The 26,804-nt window shown below is 33.4% G+C and overlaps 1 protein-coding gene across 1 annotated transcript; it reads left to right on the top strand.

Moving 5' to 3' along the window:
- Positions 1 to 22,096: 22,096 nt before the first annotated feature.
- LOC143556837 (uncharacterized) lies at positions 22,097 to 22,969 on the top strand. Its single transcript, XM_077046071.1, has one exon. It carries the CDS (start codon positions 22,311 to 22,313, stop codon positions 22,854 to 22,856), a length of 546 nt encoding a protein of 181 aa, XP_076902186.1. The 5' UTR covers positions 22,097 to 22,310; the 3' UTR covers positions 22,857 to 22,969.
- Positions 22,970 to 26,804: the final 3,835 nt, after the last annotated feature.

The raw sequence follows: 26,804 nt of genomic DNA, 5'->3' as shown, positions 1-26,804 counted from the left end.
ATAACAAAATTGAAAAAGACAAAAAATATTGTGTTTTTGAGTGTTTGTACAGAGAAAAAATAATTTTACAGACGTTTTTAGATTATTTTATCGCTGAAAATTACGTTGGTTATTTAAGTTTATGAAGCATGCTTGCATGTCTTGGTCCTATGATTCACTCGTGAATTGATGGTTAGCCATTTATTTATAAATTTAAGTTAACTGAGGCGATTAAATTTATCTTTTCTTTATTTTATGCTCCTCAAAATTTTGAGTTTTTGAAGCAAAAAGAAAACATGATAGTACATTGATTATCTTGACCCCAAATTCAGCAAAAAGTAAGCTTAAAAGACTGTGTGCTTAATTGCATTGGTGCATTGGTAGGTCTTAAAACAACCCAGTAGAGTAAAGTATGTGATATAAACATAAAGAAACGCCAAATTGAAAGGGGTGTTAGTCTCTAGCAAAAGTCTTGGTGAGGATGGCAGAAATGTAATAACCAGTCATATTCAAGCCTTATATTTGTTGATCACCCAAAAATCAAATAAAGCAAATAACAAGCGTTAAGATTCTGGACACTGTGAGTCTTTATGTGGTGTAACCATCTGGGTATTCATAAGCATGAATATTTCACTCGCCTTCTAGAGCAAACCCAAAGTCATTAAACTTGATCACCGTTGTACTTCGTACAATTTAAATTACTGACTTGATCAAAATCCGTTGTTAGTCATACAATTGTTCCTCCCTTGCGTGCGTCTTTATACCATTAAGAAACGGACCCCAGGGGATACAATGTATGTAAGCCGACAGATGGACTCGTGCATACTCACTCACAGTAAAGGAAACTTGATGCATTGCTCAAAATTTCTACAATTGGTATCAAAATTTTGATCAACAATATAATGGTTTAAGTCAAGTTGGGGTGATTTGGCAAAAATCAAATTAAGTTTGAACCGTGATTAGAGGCTGATAGTTTCTGATATTCTGTGCTTTAATTGAACTATTTAATCATATCACAAAAATACTTGAATGTGTGTTATTAGATTTATGTGGACAACAATACCAATGACCGACTTATCGCCAGTCATAATATCGCTGAAATATAAAACTGTGATGGAAGGGCAATTTGATCAATATGATTTTCTGCTCAAACTCAACAAAAATAAAAAAAATATGTATTGCTTTTGGTAAAATCATTGAAAAACACAAAAAGATTGTCTATCTTTTAACGGATCGGATATTTTTTTGTAAATATATTCTTTAAATTCTTACAAAATACCAAAAATATTTTCGTTTTCTTTGTACAAAATACTTAAATAATTTTAAGTTATGTTTCGGAAATCTGAAACATTTTTAACGTATCTGGTTGTCGGGATAAAAGGGTTTCTCGATAATTTGATTTATTTATTTATTTAATTCTTTAATTAATTCATTAATTTATTCATTTAATTATTTAATTTAAAATTAATTTAAAAGAGTTTATTTCGCTAAAATCCAATTCGTTATTTATGGATAACGAACTAGGTGATTCTTTAGCGAACTAGCTTCTGGTTCGCTAACCTAATTCGCTTCCGCGCTCTGTAACGAATCATCCCTTCGTTATGCATATTTAACGAATCATGACACGAATCATGTCTTGATTCCCTACCTTTAATTTAACGAATCAAGTAGCGATTCGCCAACATAAGGTAACGAATTGAGTTAGCGAATGGGCTAATTCGTTAACTTTAAATTACACGAATCGTCTGATTCGTACAAGTTGTACCTAGGGTTATGTGCACTGTTATATAAGACAAGAAAACGAACAGTCTTCCACTGTTCGCCTTCTTTCTTCATTTTTAAGAAACCTGTTCAAATTCTCTCTGAAATTTCGACTTTCTTGTTTGAATATTTCAAGGACATATTTGAGTTTCTAAGGTATAGCTGATTATGGCGATATCATTTTCGTCAAAAATGGCTATGTGTTGATAGTTAAATTATGAAATTTTAGGAGTTTAAAGGTTTCTGATATTTTAAAACCCATTTGTGTATAATTTATGTTAATTCATATGTGTTTTTGATGTCATTATGATCGGAATCATATTCCGATACCCTTGGTGGGCTTCAATCATGAATTGATTGTTGTTTGCCGGGTTAATTATTGTTTTGTGACATTGGTGTTTACTGTGGGTTCGTCTAACCTATGTACTTAGAGATTTTGAGTCTTAATCTCATTCATCTTCGATTACGATTGTAATTCTAAGTACAACGAGCTCATTAGCGTGATGATTCGACGATAGTTATGGCCTAATGGTTCTTGGGTTCATTTTGTTGACTATCCGTGTTCATCCTAATTTTGACCATTGACTGTGTGAAGTCAAAGAAAAAGTCTTATTTATGACCATTCGTTAGTCTTAGCGAATTGGAATGTTTCGTGTCCAACTCGTTAAGATTTTACACGAACTAGCTTAGCGAATAAGATGTTACACGAATCAGATTTGGATTCGTTTTAAATATAATGAACTGGAATTTAGTTCGTTAAAATTAAATAGTGATTCGCTAGTTTCAGTTCGTTAAAGTATTTACTTGATAGCGAATCGCCTGATTCGTTATCTTAGTGTAACGAATTAGTGTGATTCCTAACGAATGACATTTAAAAAAAATTAATCTGAATTAATTTCAATATTCATTTATTTTAATATATAAGATTTAAATCATCTAAAATACGTAAATAGCTTAATTACACATATTTTTGATTATATATTCTGATATCTATTCTCATATTCGGTTTTATTTATACAGTAAAACATGGCTGATCAAGAACAACAAAATCAACCACCACAAGAACAACCTCCACAAGGACAACCACAACAACAAGATCAACAAGCTGAAATGATCTTATTGTTGTTCGATAAGAAGCACAACATTTGTGCTTATGTTGATCAAGATGTGACTGATTTGAGAACGTTTGGAGCTATGTTGACTTTCTTACGACGTTCAAAGATACGCTATGCAATTACTGCTAAACCTAAAGTATATCTTAGTATAATCAGGCAGTTTTGGAACACGGTGGAATATGTTGAGGAAAATAATTGGGTTTGAGCTACAATTAATCAGATCCCTATTACGATTGATGTTGAGGTCATTCGTCGGGTACTTCAATTTGACGATAATGATGATTACCCGAGTGAATTTGACAGGACATTGGTTAGGGGTTTATTCACACGCTTGAATTATGGGGGTGATATTCGTAAGTCTATGTTGAACAAGAATGGGTTGTGTCCACCTTACAAGTATCTGCTGCATGTTTTACTTCATTGTATGAGTGGACGTCGCGGTGGTTTTGATGAGTGTAGACTAAGTTTGCAATCGGCATTTGTTGCTCTAATCCTGAACAAGCCCTTCAATTACTCAGAACTTATCTTTGATCATCTGAAAGAGCAAGTTCAGCAAACTCTACCGTCAAAGAAGTTCTTGATGTACCCTCGCTTTTTACAGCTAATTATTCAGGATTTGATTCCGAACTTGGTGATTGATCGATCATTGGTGAACGATGTTCTTGAAATGGAACATATGAAAGCTGAAACGGTGCATCGTATTAATCTATAGAAAAGACAAGCCATAGGATAAACGGATGATTGGTCATATAATCAATCCGGATTACGTATGTCCTCATAGTGAGCGCTGGATCCATGATGATTCGGATTCCGAGCGTGAAGGGGGAGAAGGTGGGAACAATGATGGTGGAGATGATGATGGTGACAATGATGATGGTGATGGTGGAGCTGGTGAACGAGCTCTTAAAGAACAACAAGATGCAGTCGATGCTGCTCTAGCTGCCACCATGAAAGCTCAGCTAGAAAGAAAACGAAAGGGGAAAGCTTTAGCTACTGGTGAACCATCAAAGAAGCCCCGTGTGTCTGCTGGGGCTGGGGTAATTATTGGAACTCCACCACCACGTCAATCAACTACTCAAAGCTCGGCGGTGTCGCTAACTACTAGCACTCCGATGCTTACCTTGACGACAACGATGGAGTCACATGAGAGGCTCGGTCTAATCCCTCAAATGACGTTGACCGAGATACCGAGGCCTCCTGCTGTGTTGTCTACAGTATCTTCCACCACATCAATGAGACCTCCTCCTCTGCCAACAACTACTCTTCCTCCACCTCCGCCTAGTGATGTCTCTTTTATGAGGATTACTCGACCTCAAGGACCTGTTCAACCAGTTCATCCATCTGTATACAATTTTCCACCAGGTCGTCAAACTGAAATGCTGCTAAATCTGCTACATCTATATGAAAATCAAATAGCAGCTGACCGTCAAACTCAAGAAAGACTCATGGAGAATCAACGTCGAATGATGAGTTATATTTCTTTCTGTCAGAAGGAGACTAAGTCGTTACGTACGATTGTTGAGTCTCAGGGGGTGAAATTAAAGGAACAAGAAGAGTTGATTTTACAATTAACTTGTAAAGATGATGCCCTCAAGAAAATTAAAAATGACGATGATGATCCTGACGAATCTGATGCAGGAGGTGAGCCTAAACAATCGCATGGTTCATCCTCTGGTGTTGGTGTTAGTGGCGCTGATGATTCGAACAAGCAGATAATTACCTATTAAGATCCAACAGCTGTCAAGCCAATAGAAATGATTGAGGCTAATACGGTGATATTTATGGATGGATCGGGGGTGGTTAGAAGTGTGGTGAACAGAGATGAGATAGAGGTCGGTGAGTTTATTGTTAGATCTTTGACACGGGAGCAGATTTCGATTTTGCTTGGGCTGAATGACGATCAGTTGACTGCTTTAGAGACTGAGCCCGATGTCGAAGTGATCAATGAAGAAGAAATGGAAGTTGATCCGTTATTTATGGATACGGATTTTATTTATGAGAATGAGGAGATTGAGATGGAGGATGTGACAGCTGAAGAGTACCCGGACTTGTATCAACACGCAAACGTTGATCAAGGTGCTCCGGTATTTCACGAAGATGTAATTAAAGAGACTGAGGATGAACTAGAAAAGGTTGTGCAGCGAACAGTTTCTTCACTCAAAGAAGTGACTGATGATGACATAGAAAGATGGTTCAAACGTCAGAAAGTGGGTAAGATTATCAGTGCTTATCGGTATGTAGATCAAGAAAGAAAAGATACTGCTGCTGCTTGGATTGAGGCGAATCAGGTGACTACCTTCAAGACTGTTTCTAAGCTACATGGTGATATTGTCTCCTGGCTCTATGATTCAGACCTTAAAGTATGTATAGTCAAATGGGAAAAGGGTGTCCAGTATTACGAGAGGATAATGGATGTTTTAACTCTACCGCGTTGGGATGTACGTACCCTCGCGAGACGTCCATTTATCAATCGTGGGAGTCACCGAACGGCTGAGTGGTTTCATCAACACTTACTGTTCGAGGTCAATCATGACTTCAAATTCTTCAAGCCCCAGGTTCCAAGACGTAAGCGCATTGACGAGATTGATCCAAGGACCGGCTGGAAGAAACTTGTCTTGAAAGTGAAGCAGCCAAAGACAATGAAAAAGGTTCCTGTGAAGATAATGCCTCAAGATATTTATCTGTCTTTCAACCGTTGGTACTATGACAATCGTACTGGCGAGGCCGTTATTGTTCGTGGTCGAGGACTGCAGACCGAGCTCATCAAGATAATCGACCCGATGTGGTTGGTAAATTTATCAGAGACAGACAACGACGTGCTATACAGGAAGCAGATTTTGTTTGAACGCCAAGAAGATTACGACCTGGCTATGCAATTCCAACGAGTCGTTCGTGTGTGTCACGAACATGGAATTCATAGTTGCAGAGACTGGCAGTCCAAGCGCTTCAAATAAGTTAAAGACAAAGAGCTCAATACGAGGGGGTGTCTGTTAGTGCACGGTTTTGCGTCTGGAGTCTTTGTATTTATCGTTAATGTTTATTTGATAATTAATATAATATTTAATGTTTATATTTAACTAGTTCGTTAAGTTTAAGTCTAGTTCGCTAGGGATGTTAGCGAACTAAGACTAGTTCGATAAGGTTAAGTCTAGTTCGCTAGGGATGTTAGCGAACTAAGACATTATAATATATTCCCTCCTGATTCGTTAGGGGATGTTAACGAATCAGGGGGTGGTTCGTTATGTTAAGTTATGTAACGAAGGGGAAGCTGGTTCGCTAGGGGATGTTAGCGAACCAGGTCTCCTTCTATATATAGTGAACAACTGTTCACTTGTAAAAAAAGTTTTGAGATATAAGTTTATAGAGAAAAATCTTGAGTAATTACTCTCTCTCAAGCTTCATCTTAATATTATTGATAATATATACACATACATAACATTAAATCAAGGTTAATTATGAGCTAGATCTTTAATAGTGGTAATTGGATAATCTACAGATCTGAGATCTGTTTTATTGTTATCGACTGTTAATCCGGGATCAAACATCTTTTCGTGTTGTTTGTTGGTTTCTTGAATGACATCGTTGAGTTCCTCGACACACTTTTTTTGTTTTTTGATGATTTCCCTCATGGTAGCGGCGACTTCCACGACGGTTGGTTCGGGTTGTTTGTAAAATTCATTTTGCTAAATTTTTGAAGAATTTGGGTATGAATTGTGTATGAAATGGAGAAGAAGGTGTATGTTTATATATATATATATATATATATATATATATATATATATTGTTTAAATTAAATTTTTTTTTAAACATTTGACCGTTTTACAACGGTCATATTAATATAATAATATTATTTTCTTCTCCACCCGGCGACATGCACTACTACATAAATAGGTATTTGCCACCAAATTTTTGCTACGGAATAAATCCGTCACAAATTTTGGTACGAAGTAGCTACGAATTAGCTAGGGACAAATTTTGCTACGATTTAGCTACGTATATTACGTTGCAAAAAATATTCCATAGCAAAATCCGTAGCAAACTTGAAAAAAATAAGTATAATTAAAATGACTTCATAAAACTTGTAGCAAAATCATGAATACAAGTATTTAAAGGTTCATTAAATTTTTTTTATTTAAATCCGTAGGAAAATTCATAACAAACTTAAAAAATAAAAATACTGGAAATGTATTTAAATAAATTTCGTTGCAAAATCTGTAGCAAAATCAAGAAAAGAAAGTTTAAACTAATTTTGTGAATCTGTAACAAAATCCGTAGCTAAATCGTGAAATCAAATAGTTAAAAGAGTTAAAATAAAACTTACAGCAAGATCCATAGCAAAATTAAGAAACAATATGTAAAAACTGATATAATAATTCCATAACAAAATCAATATAAAAATCATATATTTAAAAAATAACTAAATAGTTAGTAAAAGTCTTAACGAAGTCTTCAATAACTGAATTAGACGCGCAATTATTAAAAAAGCTTAGGCTCGTGACATTGTATTTAATAAATTGTGATCTTCCTTTTGTTGATACTTGAATTTCATGGCGCTTATTTGTTAAGACAAGATGTATATTGTGAAACTAAGAATTCAAGTTGGCAATATTGTTGTTTTCATTAGAATTTAAGATTGTTTATTTTCAAATGATTCAATATCTCTATCTTTCATCTTTAGAACCGTATCATTAGACCATTATAACCCAAGCTTTCCCTTAAGACATGAAAACCCATCATGACTCGTTAAAAGTTTTGAGTCTTAATAACCTATATTACACATTCAGGAGTACATTAGTCTTGATGACCTATTGAGGTACATCATCGCCCATAAAGAGTTATAATGGGTCTCACAACCATGATATTCGTTAAGACCATGTATGAACCTTTACAACTTAACATTACTCATTATAATTCAATCTTACATTTTAAATCCTTATACGATCTAACTATAACCCACTATTATCTAACTGTGTCTCTTTATATAAGTTTTATAGTTACTTTTTATGCTTTTTATATACATCACACTTATTATATGTCTTTTAAAGAAATAGTTAATCTAAATTTAGTTACTATATATAATTTTTTATACTATCTTATATATACTACGTATATAGAATTTAGTTTATTAGAATTAATTGTTAGTATTATTCAAAATCGTCACTATTAGTTAATTTTAGATGTATAGTTATCGATTTTTATACTTTGTATTATATTTAGGACTTTCAAACAGGTTGGGTCAACTTAGAACGGGTTAGGATTGAAATTGGTCAAAAAATAAATGACTGTTTTGGTTCAACTCGGAACAGGTCACGATCAAAACGAGCTCGGGTCAGAACGGGTTTCGGGGTTGGGAGGGTTCGGATCAGAACAAGTTTCAGGTCAGAGCGGTTTTTAGGTCAGAGTGGGTTTCGGATCACAACAGGATTCGGGATTGGGGTTCGGGTTTGAACAGATTTCTTTCGGGCTCGGACGAGTTTTGAGTCATGGCAAGTTTTTGTTAGGGACGTGTTTCGGATCAGATGAGGTTCGGTTTGGTTAAGGTTTTGGGGTCGGTACAGGTTTGGGTCGGAACGTGTTTCAGATCACAATTAGTTTGGGGTCGGAACAAGTTTCGGGTTAATATGGTTTTTTTATATATAAAAATTCATTAAATAGAAATAATTTACAAGTTTAAAAAACAAGTTTTCCATTACTAGTGACATTTCCCCCTAAAAAATTAATTTTCTCACCCAAAAAAAGTTGAATCTCCCTCTTCTTCTCACTCTTTAACCTAAATGGGACGGTTTTCAAAATTCCCAACATCAAAATTTCGGCTGAGGCGCTTCAAATCAGCCCAAACCATCGCACATCAACCCTATAGGGCTCTCAAATCTGGCAAACTATGGTCTTCAAATCGACCCAAACCATTGCACATCTCTACTGTTACACCATAGGCAGCCGCCACAGCCGCTTGTGAAGTTGCGATACACGTAATCTTCTAGCGTTTATGCTCCTACAGATTGGTAACCCAACACTAAGTTATTTAGAATTACTTTTGCACACAAATTAGATTAAAAGCAATGTATTTGTTCAGTGGCACAGTCTCACTTGGAGATGCACATCAAGTGCTTGATGAAATGCTTCAACCAAGATTTCATGATGTAGATTACTGGCCTCTTCCATGTTATCTGGTAGTCTTTATTTTAGATACAAATCTTTACTAATCTTTTTATTTGAAAATGTGTTATTTTCATAGATTACTAGTAAAGTGTTCTATATCCGCAGAGAGGAGAATGTTTTAATTTAGGGGGTGTTCGGCCTAGCTTTTTTACCAAAGCTTATAGCTTTTTTAGCTTTTTTTTTTTTATAGAATAAGCTTCATGTTGGAGGTGTTATGTGATAGTCAACCAAAGTCAACTGTTAGTTAAACTGCAACAATAAGGTTCAGGGGTAGATTTGTCAATATGCAGAAGTTACTTTCTAGAGGAAACAATATTAAGTCAAGTTGTCACATCTTGTGAACTTCAAGGGGTAAAACTGTAAAAGTAGAAGAAAGTTTTGTTACCGACTAGATGGGTTTGTTATAAGCTGTTTGTAGGGCTTCAGTTAGTTCAGTTCTTTGATTCAAATTCTCTCTCAATAGTGTATCGTTTTCATTGATTGTTAATTCATTAGTTTCGTTTCTTTTCATATTCAGAAAGCCCTAATCTTTTGATTATCGGTGCTCTTGTAATCTTTCTAATTCTGATTAATAATAGTTGTTCTTAATTGCATTCATCAATTTTGTTTCAATTCCGCTTGAAATTGATAACACTTCACTTGGTGTTTGGTTTAGCTTTTTTAGCTCAGGCTTATAAGCTTATATAAGCTAATTTGTAGAAGCTTATTTGAATATGGTTTTTTAGCTTATTTGAAAAAGCTTATTTGTTTAAGGGGGTAAATTACTTATTTGCCTTCAAATAGTGATGGATTAATAATATTGAAGTAACTTATTACTATAACAACTTAAAAATGATGGATTTAACAACTTATTAAGATGTATAATCAACTTGTAGAATATAAGCTAATCCAAACACTTAAAAAGGGCTTATCAAATGATATAAAATAAGCTATAAGCTTCAAAAAGATATAAGCATAAGCACAAAAATATAAGCCAGGCCAAACACCCCTTAGATATTATATGGAAGCTCAATTGGGAAGGATGATGATATCAAATCAATCAATCAATCAATCAATCATACCCAGTAAAATCCCACCGACAGCAGAGCTATAGGTAGGGTCTGGGGAGGGTGGGATGTAGGCACACCGTACCTCTATCCAAAGGAATAAAGAGGTGGCTTCCAGAGAGACCCTCGGCTCTAAGAACATGTGTATGAAAAAAAAAAAAAAAAAAAAAAAGTTTAACAGTTATATAAAAAAAAAACTACTACTAATTATAATAATATTAATAATAAGGTCGCAGTTTAACCGCAATATAAAAGCTAATAATAATAATAATAAAATATGTAAGGGAAATACCATTATGGTAAGGTAAAACATTTCTTAAGTACATTTTATTTTATCATATGCTGAGGTAAAACATTTTACATGTGATTTTCTTAAGTACATTTTATTTTATCATAAGTGAAAGGAAAATTTGCAGAACATTATCACCTATACATTCTTTTACTTTGTGAATCTTTGGACTTGAAAAAAATTTACTAGCTCATGGTTTCACTTCAGATCCAACAAATAATACCCCGGACTTGCACCCGGTGACATCCAATTCAGGTTTACAAGCTTCATTTGTTGTAGTGTATTTTGTTTATTTTTGGTGTATGCTTCTTTGAAACTCTACCTTTTTGCACATCAGGCAAGTTTTTGTTGTGTAGAATTTGGGGCATATTAGTGACTTGGGGTAGCACGGTTCATTTTAATACCGTGAAATCTTCCGATCTCTTTGGTTTTATGCTGGGTTTATTTCTTTACTTTTTTGACAGTTCAGTTCAAAATTTTCAGACTGTAGCTAATAATGTTTTGGCTTGTGATTTATACCAAAAATCGGCCTTATTAAACCGGACTGGGCCGTAGGAATGATATATATTTATATTTATTTGTATTTTATATTATGTAGTTATGATTTTTATGTATTTAGCTTTTATAATCGAGAGTTTATGACTATGTAAATCAAAGAGTGTGGCTTGAGGAAATATGTTTTCGTCATGGGAATTAGATAGTAAATATGCTTTGTTGGGTATGATTTTAAGTCTAGTAATTTAGTTGTTTTTGATACTTTCTTAGTTGTGATTTGAATTCTTTTTCATGGTGTCTATCATACAACCGTAGAATATACATTATATATGATTTATATCGGGTTTAATACAAAATAAATGTTTATACACATTTACAAATTTGTAATTTTTTATGTAAAAGATTTTTTTCTTTATTTTCTATAGAACATTGATGTATTATTAAGGATGATGTGCAAGTTTAATATATTGTAGGTGTTACAGTTGTTGGGAAAAAATAGCTCAGTTGGAACGGGAAAAAAAGCTGACTTGGATGATGAAAAAGTAAAGAAACATGCTATGTAAGAGACAACTACAGAAAATATGAGATTCTAAGCTGAAATGAATGAGAATCATCAGTTATCACAAAACCAACTACAAAACTTTCTACAAAGTTAAGATATTTGAGTTTATGTTGGTATACTAAATTTCAGTTCTTATTGTATTATTTTTTGGATGATTTAGACATTTCTTTGCATTACATTTGGATATAATCTTTTGTATTATATTTTATAAACTTTAATTATAATGTTGACATGAAAAAAGTGGGGAAAAAATATAAAAACAGAAAAAGATTCAAAAATTATGTACAAATCTGTAGCAAAAATGTTTCATAATACGTATCGTAATCAAACGAATTTTTGTAGCTAAATTCGTAGCAAAAATCATACAAAATCTGTAGCTAATTTTCATAGCAAAATAGATAGTAAAAACATAGCAAATACCGTAGCAAAAGCATTAAATGAAATTGTAGCTAAAGTTGTAGCCAAAACTCGGTAGCAAACTCCGTGGCAAAAAAACCTAGCAAAATTTTGTAGCTAAAGAACGTAGCAAAATTCCGTTGCTAAGGTTTCGTAGCTAAAAATCCATAGCAAACATTTTTGTAGCAAAATCTGTAGCTACTGTAACTAAAATAACGACGTCTCTTTTAGTAGCTAAAATCGTAGCAAAATTATGATTCTGTAGCAAAAACCCGTAGCAAAGAAGTTAGCTACGGGATTTGTAACTACGAACCATATTTGTAGCTAAACCGTAGCAAAACAGGTATTTGCTACAAATTTGCTACGGATTTGGTCGTTGCAAATGCCTGTTTGTGTAGTAGTGATGTAAACCCCGCCCCCGCCCCCTTTTTGCCCAATTATCGCCCGGGGGGCGTTGTTCTAACTCTTTCTCGCCCCAATTCGCCCCCAACCCTCGCCCACTATGTTTGGCCTAAGTGGAGGTATATATGTAACCAGTAAAACCAGTCGCTTCTGTTTCCCGCCAAACATGCGTTACGTGTCAACTTCCACCTATCACACTACCCCCTTTTTCCCGCCATTAACGTGCATGTGCCTAGTAGGTCCTGACACGTGTCACTTCTTTCATTGCAAGCCTGTCATTGTCTCCCAGTGTCGTACTTGCGAACGCACTTGCCACATCAGCAATTACTAAGTTAATTAGTTATTCGGTTTGAACTTTGAAGACATTTTAGTTTTAAACGAACTGAACCGAACCGAACCGAAAACGAATATGTGTTTAGTTGAAGTTTGATTTTGACCGAGTAGGTTTTATAAACTTTTTTTTACTATTATTTATTATCGAATTAGGGTTGTGTTTAATAAGAACTAGGTGTTGTAAAGTGTGTACAAACTCACAACAAATAACCGAGTCAACTCTAGTTGTATGCTTTAGAATAAAGTATTTTAGTCATTTAATAATTGTTGGTTCACTAATGAAATGTGTTTGCAAATTATGTATTTATGTGTAGATCGATTGTTACTAACTATTGTGTATGTGTTAACAAATTTTTAGATTCAAGAAGTTCAAGCACAAATGGAAAATAAAATGGAAAATGACCGGAAGGCAAGAGAAGACTTGGAACAACGAGTGAGGGAAATGAAAAATGAAGAAAGGATGCAAAAATTTGAAGAGTTTGTTAGAAATCAGTCTCATGCAAATTAGTAATTGTGATTTTGCAATCAAACTTTCTTAAGACTAGTGCTATATTGTGAACCTTTTATTTTAAGTTATCGTATTTGTGGTTGATTTTGTAAACATGTTTTAAATTATATTTAAGTTATTTCGTTTTGCATATTTAGCATAAAGGATCTTGATTTGGTTGTTTCATTTTTTAGAATTTAATTTTTGGGATGTATAGAAAAATAAATATTAAAAGTATAACTAATATTATATGCATATACTGAAAATGAATATGAAATAAAAATATTAAAATAAAAAATTAGATGTGTTTGAAATGCGTAGGAAAATAAAAAACAAAAATTATTTAGATGTGTAGGAAATGCGTTGAAAAAATTAACGGAATGAAAAAAGAAAATAACTATAATTGCGTAAGAAATGCGTAAGAAATATGTGTAAGAAATGTGTAAGAAAGTTGTAACAAAAGTTATAATTATAAAAAGGAAAATAACTATATTTGCGTAAGAAATGCAAAGAAAGATGTGTAGGAAATGTGTAAGAAAGTGATAACAAAAGTTATAATTATTCGTGTAAGAAATGCGTTGGAAATTTCCAACGACATATTTTTGTAGGAAATGTGTTGAAAATGTGTAGAAAAACATTTCCCACGAGCCTTTTTTCCCACATACCCGTTTTTGTTAGAAATGTGTTGGAAACAGTGATTTCCTACACATTTCCAACGGAAAGTGATGTAGGAACTTGAACAATTTTCTAGTAGTGGGGCGTTTCAGCTATTGTCCGTTTGACTTATCTTTATATTGTTAGTCGAGAATCTAGTTTGCCAACACTTGTAGTCCGCTTGCTAAACACCTATAACTTAATTATGATGCGAGACTTTAATCTATTTCATCATTCTTAACTCCCAAAACCCTCGACACCCATTTCTACATGATCAGATCTTTAAATCAGAGATTAAAATTGTGACAAAGAGCATAACAGTCTTCAATCATCGGTGGGGTATAGTTGTTTGATTTCATGGGTAATTCACATTTTGTTATTTTAGCCGATAACAATCTATTACCATCAATCTCGACAATATGTAAGTTTCTTAAATTGATTCTTTGGTTAATCGTTGTTGAATCTACGGATTTGGAAGTTTCGGATTGATTTCTAAGGCACATGTATGCCATTCACAAGGTGCATATTAAATTGGATAGTTTTTCAACAACTTGTTCAAAAGTTATAGGTGTGTTTGGTGAGGATTCGATCCTGAGTACTTGTATGTATTATGTGACGAAGTTAAGTTTTAAGGATTCTACATTGGGACAAGAATGAATCTCAAACAATTCATCATATTTAATGTTATGTATTATACAGGAGTAACAAGAATAAATCTAATCTCATAGCAATATTATATTTGTTTTGAAATTTTGATTGAAGGAAGAAAAACCAACGGTCATGAATTGTGGTTTTCAGCCTAGCTAAGATTAAGAAAGGATAAAGGCAAGGATACGAAATAAAGATAATAAAAATAAATATAATGAAATTAAATAAAAAGGTGCGGAAATAGCAAGGAGTATTGACAAGACAAAGTGGTGTTTGATTGACTAGGTTCTTAGTAACGTTGTTGTTTTCTTTTTGTTTTAAGTTATAAAAAAACATCTCTATTTACCTCTATAATAGTCGATCATGAGCTATCCGATGTAAAACTTTAAATTGAGTCAAGGCTAATCAAGTTCAAAATCAAGTTTACGTCTAAACTGAAACTCATATAATAATCTAGCATAACAGGTATTTAATATACCGAGCTTCATTAGACTCGTGAAATAAGCATGTGATTTATATAAATATACAATTCTTATTTAGTTCTTATTTGGTATATTAATATTTTCAAGTATAAAATGGTATATATTTTAAAATTTATATCGAGCTTGAAAATTTTCTCATAAACTGTACTCAAACTTTGGTTATAAATATTTAAAACAAATCCAGCATGAGCTTGAATATTGTTAAATTAAAAGAGTTGAGCTCGAGCTTTGTATTATAACCAAAAGCATAAGGTTTAGCCTTTAGGGTTTCGCTTGTAAAAACTTGAAGAAACACGGATCCACTCCCCGGGTATGGGTCCTGGATCCAATTAGTCCACATGGTACAATACGATAATTACTACCACGATATGAGTAAGGCTTCCTAAAGTCCAATGCCCGGAACCTGCAAAACAGACACCGTGAGTCTCGTTATAGGAATGACAAGAGGGGGGTCTTCCTGTAACCACCCTCCGGCGTGAGAATCAGTAATGTTCGTAAATGGAGAAAGTACTGAAATGTAAAGACTAAGTGTAGTCAGAATGTAGGTGAGTGAATGAATACCACATACTGTTTGACAAGGTATTTATAGCCGAAGGATGATGGAAGATGATTGGGGCAGCTGTCCTCTTCTAGAAGATCTTTGATAACCGCATGGACACGTGTCTTCTTGTGATAGGTTGGGCTATACGTCCCATGTGCATGGGTATAACAACCTGGACACGTGTCACCAGCTGATAGGATGAATCGCACCCTGACCATGTGCACGGTTATAACAACCTGGTCAGGTGTCATTTGTTCATTGGTTAGTATGTCACGTATTCCCCAAGTAAGAATCATGAGCTTTCTAGAGAGTACTTGAATTGTGACAGTTGTCCCGCAGGCACTGTCCTCCAGTTGTTATGCGGGCAGATGTCTTGTCCTGCGGACGACTTCTGAGGACGCCCGGATGCTTCCGCGCGTGTTATGAGGACGTTCCTCCTCTATCGTGATATGCGGGTGACCCATGTGTCCCGCGGGTGGCTTATAAGAGGATTCTCTGTGACCCGCGGGTGGTACTTAAGGGTATCTGGTCTTTTTGGTACCTTACCTCTACAAAACTATTAATAGTTTTATACTTTTATAACAATTTCCTTTAATATTAATATTTTCTAAAAAAGTTGTGTTGATTCTAGTGTGTGAAGAAATTATATTGTTCAAATTGAAAAAGATTGTGTTTCAATTTGTTATTTTGAAATTATAAAATAGTTACCAAATTAAAATTTGTTTCGCAGTCAAATCTAAATCGGAAATTGAACTAGTATTTTATTTATTTATATTTAAAGAAAGGTTCTTTATTCACGTACGCCACACCACCTTCCGGACGTGAATCTAATATTTCAATGCACTTAAATGTCTCCAAAACTAAACCGACACATTTCAATGAATCCATTAATGTCAATATTGTCAATATTGCCGTATTCAACAAATTTTAATACATTTTCTTATATTGAATTAAAATCAACGAGCGTGACAAATAATTTACTTCAAACTTGTTCATCGGTTAGCAATACTTTTAACTCAAAAAAAAATTTTGGTGATTTTTCTTTGGAACCTATATAGTTTCCATTTTTTTAATTACTTTTCCGAGAAGTTGATTTTCGACAACCCTAGCTAGCTCATATCAAGTTGTCACATATCTATTACGTGAGATTTAAATTAAGTTTCCCATGTCACCGTTACGATTAGGATGTCAATTATGCCATATTGCCATGTTGAAATTATTCAAACCTGACCAACTCATATATTTAACCGTTTCGTGTTGTGTCAAGTCATTTAAAATCAAGTCGTGTTTAGGTCGTCTGACAAATTTATATATTTTTTGTGTTTACACGCTTAATGTTTGTTTGTAAATACGAGTAACAACTAGATAGTTAACCATTTAAACAATCAATTAATCCAACTCAAATTAAACTTTTTGTAAATGATATGGTTTAATAAACTATTTTTGTTTCTTTCTCTCATTTCAAATTGCAAACTTGGATTTATGTGTTTAGTTCTATATAGAAAAGCGAGCATAAATTGTCGGAAAGGGGGTACTTAACTAACAAACTATATATGCTTATTTTTTTAAAAAGTTTGTACTTAGAAGGCAAGATTAAAAATCAAAACACTTAACTAGATTTACATCTTTAAAATATAAATACAAACTTTTTGAAAAACTCACAGATAGGATGATAGATTAACTCACTTGACTTATTATACAATTGGTGTTTCCGTTAAGAATATCACAAACATGATACATTTACTACCACATTAAATAGCCTATACATTAGTTATTGCTCTCAAATTAAATGTAATGAATAAATTCTTGACTTTATGTTCCAACAGTTTATAAATAATTAGTTCTATATAATGAAATATATATAAAAGGTATTTGAGTTGAAAATTGTCACAGCCCCCGACCCCTGTACCCCGGGAAGGAAGCCGTTAACATTAATTGGTGGTATCAGTGTTTATTAAATTATTTTGCAGCGGAAAAATTCATCGGAACTGTAGTTAGGAAAAATGATCAGAGTTATAAAACAACATGATTATTATTATGATAAACCAGGAATTAAATCCCTTTTTGATACAAACATAAGTTTTATAGGGTTAAATCGTAATTTACAAAACACGTTTCTTTATTCTGGTGACAAACCACTTATTTAAGCTGGAAGCTGGCATGCATCATTTCTTTGTCTCTAACAAGTCACCTGAAACATGTTTAAAATATTTGATCAGCAAGAAATACTGGTGAGTACATTTATTTGTAAATTACACATTTTTACAGTTACAGCATTAAGATGTTTTTACATCTGTCTGCTTACAAATTACCGAAAGGTACTTTTCATTCGACCGTATCTATGATTGTGGTCATATTACTTATTGGCTAACACTTGTCCAATAAGTAACGTGTAATAGCCCAGTAGGCAAGCTTTGTATACAAAACCCCACAATACCAGTAGTAACCATCCCTGTAAGTTTACAGAGACTTAATCACTGTAATGTATTTAAAATAATTTAAAAATATATTTGAAAACATTTAGACCAATTTCCATGAGTTTTATAAGTTTTGAAATCATCATGACAATGTCGGAAAAATAGTTGTATCACGTAAATGTGAGTGGTACAAAAACTCGAATGTCTCACCTTGCAAGTTTATAATTAAAGAAAACGCCTCTTGGTATTAAGCACCTAGGATAAACACAATGTAGTATATCTAGATTAGTATAAAACCAATAATCATAACGATAATCACGAGAGTAGAAACTTTACACGATGGCACAATGTCTTACCTTAATAGGCAGAGCTTTTGGATTCATGTATATTTCTTCCGATCGGATAGGATATTGTTACGATAACTCGGGTATTATACCAAACGCTTAATATGTATGAAGATTTCAGAGAGAAAAGAACTTTGGTGCAAGGAATGAGCGTCCCATTCTCAACCTATTTATAGCTGATTTTGGACCCCATCGCGGTACGCGATGGCCATAGGAAAAAGGGAGTTGCGTATCGCTAAGAATCTTATGGCTTCACTGAGTCAGCCCTAGTCCTGCAACGTGGCACGCCACGTGTCAGGCTACGTGTCCGTCTGAGTAACCTCCACGTCGCGGTACGCGATGGGTTACCATGACAGGTCATCGCGTATCGCTACGCCACAATATTTATCGGATAATATCCACGTCATCGCGCTACGCGATGGGACTAATCTAAAGCCGTCGCGTATCGCGATGGAAGGATTTTCAAAAATCTTAATATTTCACAAAAATACTAAGGGTGGCCCTTAAGCGGCTCGCGGCGATGCGAGTGTGCGAAGTGCGCCATCAAAGCACCACATTGCGCCCATCGCACTTCGCCCGTACACGTGCTTCGCACCCTCCGCTAGGACCACTGGGTGTGATATATTTTATAAGAACATTAACATATGAATTGTGTTTCTTATAAAGAGCTCACAAGTTTTGTAATCTAGCGATGTGGAAAAAGAAACTTACACTCCTATTTATACTAAGGTGGAAACATCTCCTTTCATTTCCTCCACCAATGTGGGATGGAATTTTCTTTCATTTCCTTACTTTTTACTTTTTTTTGTTTTTGTTTTGTGGTTTGTTATAAAAATAAATTCTTTAAACCAAATCTAAACTAAAAATTTAACGAGGTTTATTTGTACTTTTGCCACTCTTAACAATGAACACCGTATTTATTGAACTTGCCATTTAACTTGATCATTATATTATACTCATTGATATAGCGGTGTGGTTCAAATGTAAGATGTTATATATTTAAGATGATATACATGACCTATTAATTTAGTGGTATAAAAGGTTTGTTTTACAAATGTGATGTTATGGGTTATTGGGTTTAGTACATGTTAAATTTGGAATTTTGCTATTAAAAATAAAAATAAATTTAAGATGAGAAGAAAATTAACAAATTATTCTCTTTTCTACTCCTTTTAAAATGCTGATTTTAATGATTTAAATCAAATGTCAAGTCAAGGTTTGAATGAAAACCTTGACGTTTTTCTACAAATCAATTTTTCTTCGACATGAAATATCATCACCTCCTATTGTTGAGTTCAAGTAATGATATGGTCCCTTTTGGCTGTTAAAAAAAATAAATAGATTATGAAATAATCAAATCGGTTAAGATGAAGACCACAAACAGTTGAAAATTGCAAATATCATTTTCATCATATTCAAACATGAAATCAAAGAAAAATAAACGAATTTCAATATTTTTTTCTCTAATGCGTGGTCCTTCCCCATTTGTTATATTAATATAAATACAAGATATTAGCATACAAGTATAATGTCACGACAAGTTTAATATTTTTTCAAGAACTACATAAAATTCAATAATTAAGGTCTTATTACATTTACTTTTCATATTGTCTTACATGCCCAAGACAAACGAGATCCACAGTCGGTATTTTTATCATTTATTATCACCTATTATTTGATCATGGCTTGTTATGCTATATGTTGTTTAAGACACCTAAGACACATGATAATTGTCATTAGTTGGCATTTATTTATTTTTTCTCTTGCATAAGTTCATCTCATAGTAATTGTTTACAAGCTTTTAAGATTTATTGGCTAAATAGTGATAGACATTTAAGATCGACAACAAGTATATGGTGAAAGTAATATGCGTGATACACAATAATACAAGATCATGGGAATCACTCCCAAGGCAAGTTTATCAGGTGTTAGAAAAGTATACGCAAAATCGAGAATTATTGGCAAATCGAATATATGTATATCTCATACTGGGATGTTGGGGCGTGGGAATGAAATTCAATTTTTGCTTGACGTGTGGTGGTGGTGGTGAGGGGGGGGCAAATGCCCAATGTTTTCATAACCGGATCGGACGTCGAACCGGAGAGGCTACCGGGTCACTGGTTCAACCGGTCGGACCGGCCGAACAATTTCAGGGAAAGAAATGACGAGAAAGGCCGAAAATAAGTTTTTAGAAAAAAAATATTTTTTTTCATAGAAAACTGGTTCAACCGGTCCGGTTTTCCGGTCGGCCCGGTTAGGATCGGCCGGTTCGCTGGGAAACGAGCGAATTGCACATAACCGGACCGGTCAATGGACCGAATCCCGGTCGAACCGGTCCGGTCTCAACAACATTGCAAATGCCACTGCGCAAACGATTTTCATTACTATTTGTCTATTTGATATGGAAATCTCCAAAGCTTATGCGGTGGAAAGTCGTTAATCCAAATGAGGCAACATTGTCGTATGAGATTAGCAATGTAGAAAGGTTCATAGCGAAGCCAAAGAAATACATAAGCTGGATTAGTGCCTAAACCTTTTAAAACATATTACAATCTTTTGAAACCCGAGATAGCCAATGGTGGTGGCGACTGGCGAGTTTACTATAGAATCATTTTGAAATAAGATATACCAAGTTTATGATAGCAATGAAGCAAGTGGATTCAGTTTAAGGTTAATGTATTTGCTAGGGGAGCTGAAATTGAGAGACCCCACACTAACATTCAAATTTTGATAGAAATTACATAGATCGGAAATATCAAAACGACTTCAACTATCTTGATCTGTAATTATGTCTTTAACACACACAATATATTTTTTTTTCTACACACAACTTATAACTTACCAAACTTACTCACATAAATATAAAAAACATATTGAGAATGCTCATATAGTCTTTAATACTTGGTCCCCTAGTCCTCCCAAGTGTTTATTATACATGATTTTTTTCCCATGGCACACATGACACACCTTATATTTCTACCCGAAATAACGTCTCCCTAAATGAATTTCCACCAAACCCCTTAGTGTAGGGTGAGTTTTTTTTTCTTAAATACATGTATCCGTACTTGTTTAGTACACGTACATGTAACCGTACGTGTCTATTGGGTACGGGTATGGGTAATTTACTGATTATAGGTACGGGTATAGGTACGGGTATTACGGGTACTGGTACCCGTTTAAAATATGTAGGAGATTTATTAGGTTTCCAACACTTATGTTTTAACTTTCAAGCGGGATTTTCAAAACATAATATATATTAGTTAAATAAGCTCATTCTCAATTTATACGTGTACGTATATTCATATATAGTTTATTTGTATATATATTTTTTTTCATGTATGTGTATATAATTAAATAACATGTATTAACTTTTTCTCTTGTTTATATATATAAATTGAGGAAGCAATAAACTAAGAAAATGAAAAGGGAATGAATTTTATATTATGGCTGATTTGTTTCATTTTTAGTTTTGGTATTATGTTTTGGTTGCGGTACTACGGTTTTGATATCATATATAATTGATTGTTGTTATCGTACCTTTACGGATAACTAGTTTGGTGGAGATTTAAAAAAAAGAACAAAGAGGTACTAAAGCGAGTATAGTACCCAAAGTACCTGTATCCGTACCCGTACCATATAATTCGGGTATGAGTACCAAGATTTACTGATTTTAAATACGAGTACTTTCGGGTACATGTACGGATATATGTACAGATACGGTCCCGATCTTATTCTAACGTCGATGACCTTAATATACACGAATTAACTTCCCCCTAAACTCAAAACACATTATTTTATTTTACTTCGTATACTAGTTATTTTCCACCGAACCTTGAATTTATAAGGATATAAACCCACTTTTACGAAGGCAGACAAAATATGTTCAATCAAATAAAATTTTATATGTCTATTGAATTGATTATTATTAATTATTAAAGAAATGCCTTTCAATAAAAAATAAAAAATTAATTATTAAAGAAATAGTAAAAGCAGCCTGATACATGCGTGATGGCCGAAGTATCTACCCCCACGCGCCATTGTCTTTCGTGCCCATCAATTAAAAATACACAAAAATAATAAAAAATTAAATTTCCTTCATCCTATAAAACCCGTCCCGTCCCTTTGCCACTTCACAAACACCCTTTGTCTCCCACCATTATTATTTCCATTATTCCCAAAATACCCTTCACCCTTTGCAATATGCAAACCCCTAATTCCAACAAACGAGTACGTTCCGACTCGGACGAGTTAGCAGTTGACTCAGTTGAAGCCAAAAGAATCCTCCTAGACATTCTAGATGACTCGGAGGTATCCACCCCGAGTCAAGACCTTGACTCGTTCATGAAAAGCTTCCAAGATGAGATTTCTCATGTAACCGAGTCAACTGAGTTGACTCAGTTAACCGAGTTGGCCGAGTTGACCGAGTCACAAGTTGAGCTTGGGTTTCTGTTGGAGGCATCAGATGATGAACTGGGTCTACCTCCGAGTGATGCGAACTCAGTGAGTTCATTAGTTGAAAACACAACCGAGTTGGGTGACTCGGTTGGGCTCAGTGAGTTTTGGGGGTTAGATGACCAGATTTCAAGCTATGGGTCTTTAGAGTATGAGTTTAGTTATGGAGATGTGAATATTAGTAATTATAATAATGGTGAATACGTGGCGTTAGATGGACTGTTTGATCATTCGGATCTTGGGTTTGGGTCGTCGGAGCTGACGTGGCAGCCGGAGACTTTGCCGGCTCAGTGACGGATGGAGATGTTTTAGTTATAACTCCGTTAAATTATTGTAACGTTCTTTTATTTGTTTTTATTTATAAACTGAAATGCATGTTGGAAAATATATATATAAACATGTTCTAATTTAAATACTTTTGACGATGATAAAGTGTTGAAAATTAAATCTTAATAATTAACTGAATTTAAATTATCTAAGTATTAATAGGTTTGTTTATATACGCATAAAAAGATAATGGTCGTTCTATGATCGGCGACAAGCCGTGACGGGGTTAATAATGCATGATCTGTTGGATATGACTAAATAACTCTAGAAAAACTAATGTATTAATAATAATTAGACGAATAACTCCGATGTTATGTATATTTTTAGAATCCCAAATATTTATAAAACACGTGACTTTAGGAAAACAAAAAGTATTAATAATAATAACTAGACGAATAGCTTTGATATTAGAAATAAATTTTTAGGGGGTGTTTGGCCTAGCTTTTATTTTTTAGCTTATGCTTATATTTCAAATTAGCTTATAGCTTATTTTCTATTATTTGATAAGCTTTTTTAAGTGTTTGGATTAGCTTATATTCTACAAGTTTGTCGAATCATGAAATGAATCTTACCTGATCCATGACGATGTTTCCACGGATTTTCGAGATGAACGAACCACGTCTTGATCTTCTTCTTCTGGGGCTGCGCCTATGACCTGCCATGTTGAGACCTGCAACGGTTTCGGGAGTGTGGAGGTGACTGTTAAGATATCCTGAGGATTTCTTGTTCACAGACACAAAAAGTGGTGGTGGCTCTTATTGAGCATGACCCCCTAACAAGGAGATGGAGACCTCCTTATATAGAGAGCCTCATGGCCACCATCATGATACCCTAATGGGCCTAGCCCAGTTAGGGTTACCTCCACAAAACCCCCTCAGCCCAATAGCATTGTATTAGTCCGTGTAATGAAATAAGCCAAACATAATAGATTTAGGGTCGTAGAACCGGGTTTTAGTACCATACCCCTACAAAGTTAATTATACATCTTAATAAGTTGTTAAATCCATAATTTTTTAATTTGTTATAGTAATAAGTTGCTTCAATATTATTAATCCATTACCATTTGAATGTAAATGAGTAATTTACACCCTTAAATAAGCTTCTTCAATAAGCTAAAAAACCATCTTTAAAGAAGCTTCATCAAATTAGCTTATATAAGCTTATAAGCATAAGCTAAAAAAGCTAAACCAAATTAGTAATATGACGTTTTTGTTAAAAAATTGCCCAAATTTTTTAGTTTTTCATAAGCATTCTCGATTTAGTCTTTGACAATCTTATATACAAAAATAATATATCTATTTTTAAACTTGATAGGAAATTTAAAATTAATCACATAAATAACATAAATTAACTTACTATGATAATATGTTTAAGAAAAGACATTTTCTCAACCCGTGTAGCGCACGGGCTTATAAGCTAGTTAGCTTATATAAGCTTATAAGCATAAGCTAAAAAAGCTAAACCAAACACTAAGTTAAGCTTATTATATAAAAAACGCTAAAAAAGCTATAAGCTTTGCTAAATAAGCTAGGCCAAACACCCCCTTAGAATCCCAAACATTTATAAATAATCGTCGTGATAAACTCATTATAGTACCATGACTTTGCTAATTGTTATGTTTATTGATTTAACTTTAATCGGCGTTTAAAATGTATTTTTGTTACATTATTTAGATCGTTAAGGCTTAAAAGTCATATTTTTTCCGGGTTGGTTAAATCACATGAATTCTCAAAGCCTCCACTACTTAATAAAATAATAATTGCATTCTAACTCTAATGGCAAGCATATAAAACCTTATTAATTATTTACACACATTCATAACTTGAATTAAAAGGCATACATAACATGATTTAAACGACCTAGCAATGTACATGTACCGAACAAATAAGTGTTAACTATGCTATGTGAAACAAAAAGATGATGAAAAGAAAGGCCAACGTTGGGTGCATCAAACTTATTGATGTTATGTTTGGCATAGTTTCCTCAATGGCCATATGAAAGTTCTTTTTTTCTGTTCCTTTTTTTAATGTTTTCAAATTAAAGCTGATACTTAAGGTATAAGGATAGAGAATGAGATTGATCGAGTCGTTATTCAAATTGCCCATAAAAAGAATACCAAATATCATGCTCCCTAATTATAACTTTTGTATAAATATATATTTCTAGGCCAAATTGAAATAGAGAAAGCAGTCTATATGAATATGATAACTTTAACTTTTATTAAAACAAATTCGGACTTTAAAATTAAGAGCATATACTATACACTCATGATGTCATGCAATTTCTTTTTGAACAAAACACTCATACAATTAAGTTTTAAACATCAACGTACAAGAAACCATGTTGCACATATAATAATACAGTTTACATAATTATATTTCTTACAAGTATTGTGCGTGTGATAGAGTGTATGAATCGTATTCTTTTGTCATTAGCCCTTCGTGAAGAAAGTTAAAACTTATTATCGATAAACATAAACAATGCATAAAACGTCTTATGGTGATCATCTTTATCATTGGTCACTAGTGAGCACCCTCTTTTAAGTGCTCCGACGAGACTAATAACTTTTTCTTTATAGTTATATTATAAAAGGAAATGTCTGAAACTTTTTTTCAAATTCATGTTACAAGTTTAGATCAATATGGCTAAACAATTGGAATACCCAAACGTGCTATGAATTACAAAAAAAGGTAAAACATGTGACGACTATCTTATTGTCATATCATGTATAGATAAACATAGATCAATATTGAAATTTAAACTTACACTTTGTCTTCCTAAAAAAGTAAAAACACAATAATTTAATATATATTCTTGATATTTTATTTGTGTTGTGTAAATGAAAAAAAAAAAAAGAAGCTAGTGGATGTTTATTTCACCAAAGATTATTGGGACAAATTGGGGTGAATATTTGGTGGATGTATGATTGTAATTAGAACCTAGAAGAAGTTTATTATTGTTGGGAAAGTCATGTTCATTTACAAGGAAAAAGGGTTAACCAATTGCATCTACTTATTGCATTACTTATTTGAAATAATAGTCACTATCAATTCACAATTACTATTATTATTTTATTTGCTGTTTTTTTGGGGAAAATATGTGTTTTATTATTTATACAATGTGACAAACCTTATCTAAATTATGGCCTGGCTTTTATGTTATTATATCTCATGGAACGTATTATTACGATTAAAGATTAAAATAAACAAACTACTAAATTTTAATAAAAAAAGTTTGTCGTCACTTTTTCTTATTTTCAAACATATGTAAATATAACTTCAGTAAATAGATTTACCAAAAAAGTAGTTTAATTTCACAAGTTTTGAAAAAAACAATAAACATAAAAGATGAAAAGTAAATGTTTACATCTTTGCCTAATTAAAGAATATTTGAATTTTCATATTATAGTTTAAGAAAATTATATTCATATTGAGCAAATAATAACTTTTAATTTAACCCGCTTATATTAAGAGTTAGTTATGTAAACGGTCCTTATTATTCGTCTAAAGTAAACTTTGAGGTCTAACTTTGAGAAGTAGCAAGTTTAAGACTTGTGGTTACAAATTTTGTGCAAGGCCAAGGCACATGGGTTCTTTTCCAATATAAAAAACTTTTTAAACTATTACAAAACTGAAACAACGTATCGTAAATTTGTTATTTCTTAAACTTAATTATGCCCAAAACATGTTACTTTTGACAAACCACATGAACACCACATGAATCAATTACGTAATGAAGATCTTAGTAGCATTTCATCGTTTAAATTATACTGAGAGATATGTTTTGATTACACATTTTTAAGTATGTTTAGGGCACCTTTGATGTCTTTGACGCAACTAAATATAATATAAGTCGTGTTCAACTATTGAGGTTCACTGATTCAATTTACCAACACAAAACCCGTCAATCTAACAC

Source organism: Bidens hawaiensis, unplaced genomic scaffold, assembly GCF_021521415.1.
Source record: "Bidens hawaiensis isolate Kalapana, Puna unplaced genomic scaffold, B.hawaiensis_p1.1 tig00018746_1, whole genome shotgun sequence".
NCBI lineage: Eukaryota > Viridiplantae > Streptophyta > Magnoliopsida > Asterales > Asteraceae > Bidens > Bidens hawaiensis.
This window is presented reverse-complemented; position numbering and strand designations above follow the sequence as displayed.

Excerpts from the sequence above, each read along its gene's own strand:
- LOC143556837 (XM_077046071.1), top strand. The coding sequence starts at position 22,311 with ATGCAAACCCCTAATTCCAACAAACGAGTACGTTCCGACTCGGACGAG.